This window comes from Sinocyclocheilus anshuiensis, unplaced genomic scaffold, assembly GCF_001515605.1.
Source record: "Sinocyclocheilus anshuiensis isolate Anshui unplaced genomic scaffold, SAMN03320099.WGS_v1.1 scaffold1277, whole genome shotgun sequence".
In the NCBI taxonomy this organism is placed as follows: domain Eukaryota; kingdom Metazoa; phylum Chordata; class Actinopteri; order Cypriniformes; family Cyprinidae; genus Sinocyclocheilus; species Sinocyclocheilus anshuiensis.
In genome coordinates, this window is record NW_015549629.1 from 233,857 (window position 1) to 239,071 (window position 5,215).

Here is a 5,215-nt window from a genome sequence, read left to right on the forward strand (position 1 = left end):
TAAGAAAAGCAGTTTAAATGTTTTGCCACTTGCTTGAGCAACTTAATATATAAATCTAGAAGTAAATGCAAAAGTAAAAAGCATTGAATGATGTGTTGCTTATATTTGTGTTTAAACATGTCTGTAAAAGATTGTATTACTGTACAGTGTAAAAAAAAGAATTGCAATGCTGAAAAAAACTTTCAGTTACAATGTTTGGATTTGAAATCAAAATAATGGATAAATGTTGTGTTTGTGGTAAACAGCCACGGATCAGTAGCGAACTCCTGTGTGAAAGCTGCTTTTCCTCTCACAAGAGACACCTAAGAGGGGAATTCCCCCCATTTTCAAAAATGAAATTCAGGCCCTGAATAAATGTCTAAAAATCCTGATTGAAGTATCACTATAAATAGTTATAAATGATAAAAAGAAAGCTTTAAAAAGATCGGTATCGGCAGATACTGCTTTCAGTGATCGGCGATCAGCCTCAAAAATCCTGATCGGAGCACCCCTAGGATTCAATTTAAGAAACAAAACAAATACATAATGCATATAATAATATTACATCTTGGTTTTGGCTCTGGTGGGACTGTCCTCCTCAAATATTATCATTAAGCATAAGTACCTGAGCATTGAAGCAAATACACTTTGGAGAAACGACAATGTGTAATTATTCAACTTAAATTATCTTTTCCCTTTGTGAAACACATCACTGCGTTATATAATTTGTGCCCATTTAACAAGCAGGACACGCACTTGTTGACGCCGAAACCGCCCCCGTATCTCTAAAATCAAACAGAGATCAGTAAAATTAAAATAATAACAACGTATCTCTTACATAATCAACATACACGCAAGTAAACGTGATATTGTACCTCAAGTAACACAATGCTGAAGTAAACAAGGGAAACGCAGTAACTTACACTTCGCAGCTGTGCGGCCATTTTAATGCAGCCAAAAAATGGGGACAGTCCGCGTAAACATCTACCTTCATTAATACAACATTTGGCCCTTAAGATCACATTCACCGTGATCTAATTAAGTTTGTTCACGTAAATCTGGATAATTGCGCCGAAAAAAATACTTTCTGACCAAGATACGCATTTGATTTTGAGACACGGCCAAAGACACCGAATGAGATAAAATGGTCGTGACTCTCCCCCAAAACAACAAAAAAAAACTGTGCCGGAGTGTTTATTTAACTAGATTAGTAAATAAGACAGAAAAGAAGACGTTTTAATTTATTTATTTTAAATGTAAGAAAAAATCAAGTAACGCTCAATTCTCGCTGGTTTTGTGAAACGCATAAGGAGCTAGCGTGCTAATCGCTAGCCATAGCCGTTTGCTATCGAAATAAATGCATTTCTGGTGCGTTTAAGTGTTGAAACGACACATTTAGAGTAAATTAAAATGTATTCACTCGATATATTTGCACCTCAAAACATTTTAGACCACCTAATGTTTAATCATTTTACGTTTTTTCATTACTCACCAGCGCAGCGACAAGATGTGCCTTTTCACTGATTTGCCGCTGTAAAGAATCAGCGTGCGCCGAGGAACAGTGACACGTGATATCAGTGGACCAATAGGATCATTCGATGGCGCGTCAGCGACAGACAGGAGTGAATGGAGTGGGCGTGGCTTTGTAATTCAGACTTGCGCCTGCAAAATAGAATTTTCTTTCTTTCTTTCTTTCTTTCTTTCTTTCTTTCTTTCGCCTGGCAAGGAAGGCGTCAGCTGAGAAAATTAGTCAATTTTTGTATGCATCAAAACAATGCAAAGTGCAATGTTAAATTGACACACTGTATTTAAATAAGACAAATGAATGACTATTTAAATATGTTTTTTTTCCTGTAAAAGTGGGTCATAGCCAGGACACGGGCTCGGCCGTTTGGGGGAGATGCAACACAAAGAAAAATGCGGCTACCGGAGGCGAACGGAAATGGGCAAATTACAGAAAGAACAGTGTGTAACAATGTGGCTTTTCTTCTGTATGTGGACTATACAGAATCCTGTGCAATAGCTCTGAAGCCAAACAAAGCTTCATGTTCAAAGACATTTTGATGAATTTTACTATTAATCATATAATGAATCACCAAAAGAGATGGTGCATGTTAATCCTGAACAATTGCAAACTAGCTTATTAAATCCAAGGCTAGGGCTGCACGATTATGACAAAAATCATAATAGTCGATTATTCCCTTGAAATTGTAATTGTGATTATTAATTACGATTATCACAATTTACATTGAATGATGTGTATACCATTGTTTGATGCAACTGCATGCTGTATTTTTATATGAAAATAAACAAGCTGAAAACACTCTATAGTGCTTTTCTATAGTATTAATCCTCAAATGTCAACTATACATTGGATTGGTTTCTTCTTTAAATTATAAAAAAGTAAAAATATGAGATATGAAAAGGGTTCTTTTTTAATATAATAATAATAATTGAGGTGACATGCATGTTTGCAGTCCATTTCACATTCATTTATCAGACTCACTCTACGGAGTGCAACTGTGACTGCCAACTTTTTCAGCAGCCTTGGTTCCAGAACTATCCTCCCGTTCATTTTCTCCATAGGCATTCTAGAAAACTCTTCAATAGAGGTTTAGGATTTCCATCAACAATACAAACCATGGCAAAACAGTATTTGAAATGGATATGAAACAAAAGTACAAGACTGTGTACTTAATTATTTTATGACAGAATGAGTTACTCATACCATGAAGCATTGTGAATGATGTAAATAAATAATAAACAATGGTAACGTATGAAATTATGGGCTATAAATCAATAATGATAGTGTAAAATACAATATATTTCATTGCTATGTATAAAATTCATTCAAATACATACACATTTTTTATACATATTTTTGTGGCATGGTAAGGAATTTGCAAATGAAAAACCCAAAATTTGGCAATTTAAATGTAAAACAAATGGAAGGTCTGTCTTGAAACTTTATACATTATTGTTAAAGTCAATTTCTTTATGGAGAAAATTAATGGGATTTTTCCTTCCAGAACCCCACTGTGCTCAATCATAATGCTTATTGAAGTTTCTGCGGTTCTAGAGCATCGCTTGCATTACAACTTCCAGTGTGCTGCTTCTTCATCCACCATTTAAGCAATAGGAACTTACATCTGCCTTCAGTAATGCTGCACTACAACGATTTTGGTTAATAACATCCTATTTTTTCCCTTTTCCAAGTCTCTTCCATGTGGTAGAACTCATACTCTGGAATCCCTCCATCAGTTCCGATTAATTGTGCTTTTCACTGAGTTCTGGAAGGAGCTGATCTCCCACCGCCGGAATGTGCTCCCTATTCGGTTACTGCGGCAGGTGGTTATGCGGTAGATCTTTCTGAGGACGGCCCGGCGTAGAAGGATATAGACCCAGGGGTCCAGAATCTGGTTCCAGGAGGCCAGACGCACTCCCATTACCATTAAAGTCCTGTAGTTTTTCAGATCATCCCCCATCATCCCCCAGCTGTACGAGCGGATGACTGACATCAGACCGAAGATCTGTCAGGAAAACAGAGAAAGTTAGTTGTAGTCAGTGGATGAAGCAATATAAAGTCATGGTATAACAGCAAAAGAATACTAAGGACTAGTCAGAACCAAGATCAAACAGGAAAATTTAATTGATCAGAAGTTGCTCATTCATAGCTCGTGAGACATAATAAATCCTCAGTTGTGATTCATCCTCACAATGCATTCAGGTCTGTTTTGACCCCTGAAGAGATTTTAAAATATCGAAATAAAATGCATGGCTTTTCTATATGGGAACCAAAGTTTTCACATGTGTCAAGACTATCAAAATACACATATGCCATTTTTATAGATTGTTTTGTAAACAAGTTATTTTTTTAAGTACCAACTTTGTTTTGAATCATACGGCTCACAGAATTTGTTCTTTGAAGAAATGTTCATATTAAAATTCCTAGAATTTTTACAGCAGACTTAGCAAATCTACACAGTTTGAGACAGTTGACATATAGGCTATTGTGGAGGAAATACATGGAATTACTATTTTTTTCTCAGGAGAAAAATCTGAGAAGGAAACTTTGTTTTCTATTTAATCTTATTGCTGTATTGGAGAAACAGTTGACATATCAGTACAGAGATCTCGTTTGTGAGTTGTCTTTCCAATGGTATTCCTACACAGACAAACTTAAAAAGTCTTTAAAAGAATAAAACAGTTTTCTTTTATTAATTTTTTTATTACAATCAGAACTTATGTCTATTTATAGAAATTTTGAGCATAGAATACAGTATTTTTAAAGTGTACTTTGTCACTTGACTTCTAATATTACTATAAATATATCTAATATAAACTGTATTTTCAGCATTTTTTGTTATGCATACTAATTTACATCCATATTTGTATACTAATTTTATATTGTTCTGTTACAATTATTTGCTTGGATCCTTCTTTAATCTTATGTTAATCTTTAATCTTATTATTTGTTTGCATATGAGGTACTTGGGGCTTATTGTAATACTTTTTTATTGTACGGTCCTTAATAGACAGACAGACAGACAGATAGATAGATAGATAGATAGATAGATAGATAGATAGATAGATAGATAGAATGGTTAAGTTGTAATTGCCAACTCACCAGCAGAGGGCTCCAGCAGATGCAAGAAGTGACCATAATGCCCACCAGCTGTGCCACCATCTCAATGTCATGTGATTTAGCCGATCTGCGGTGGCACTTCTTTCTGCGCAGACGGGCGTTCACCAGTGTCACCCCGCTGATGGTGTTGCAGACCAGTGCCACGGCCAGCGCGGCCAGTCCCAGTCCAGAAAACAGCAGCACAAATATCACGTCTGTGATGCTGGTATTGTCTAACACGTTTATGAAGCACCAGGTCCACGGGAACTGGTAGGTGTATGTTCCCAGGCGAAAGAAGGGCAGCAGCGCTACAGATAAAGCCAACAGCCATATCATCACCAGCACCATCTTGGTGTGGGCCATGCAAATTACACGGGCGTGCAGGAGAGGCTGCGTCACACCCATGCACCGCTCCGCCGCCATAACGCACCCCAGAAACAGCGGGCACAGGCCGAAGAACACCATGCTGCCGCCCAGGAAATGGCAGGTGGCATCGGGTTGGTAACAAAGTCCTCCAGCGGTGCCAGACATGTAGAGATGCAGAACCAGGGCACCTGGAATAACATGACCGGCAAGGTCCGTAGCCACCAGAGAGCTGGCGAACAGCAGGAA

At 37.4% G+C, this 5,215-nt stretch overlaps 2 protein-coding genes across 6 annotated transcripts in view; both read right to left on the reverse strand.

Annotated features, from left to right (window-relative positions):
* Window positions 1-1,564, reverse strand: part of LOC107659573 (interleukin enhancer-binding factor 3 homolog) — a 34,621-nt gene extending 33,057 nt beyond the window's left edge. For all 4 annotated transcript variants that reach the window (XM_016448576.1, XM_016448575.1, XM_016448578.1 and 1 more), the window contains exon 1: window positions 1,472-1,564. The gene's annotated coding sequence lies outside the window, so the exon portion shown is untranslated. The remainder of the gene's footprint in view (window positions 1-1,471) is intronic.
* Window positions 1,565-2,412: 848 nt separating this feature from the next.
* LOC107659563 (prostaglandin E2 receptor EP1 subtype-like) overlaps window positions 2,413-5,215 on the reverse strand; it is a 7,376-nt gene continuing 4,573 nt past the window's right edge. Inside the window, exons 2-3 of one of the 2 annotated variants that reach the window (XM_016448554.1) lie at window positions 4,607-5,191; window positions 2,413-3,509 (exon numbers count right to left, since the gene is read on the reverse strand). In XM_016448554.1, the coding sequence (XP_016304040.1) occupies window positions 3,237-3,509; window positions 4,607-5,191 (858 nt within the window). In that variant the 3' untranslated portion in view covers window positions 2,413-3,236. The remainder of the gene's footprint in view (window positions 3,510-4,606; window positions 5,192-5,215) is intronic. The other variant, XM_016448555.1, reaches the window with a different exon arrangement.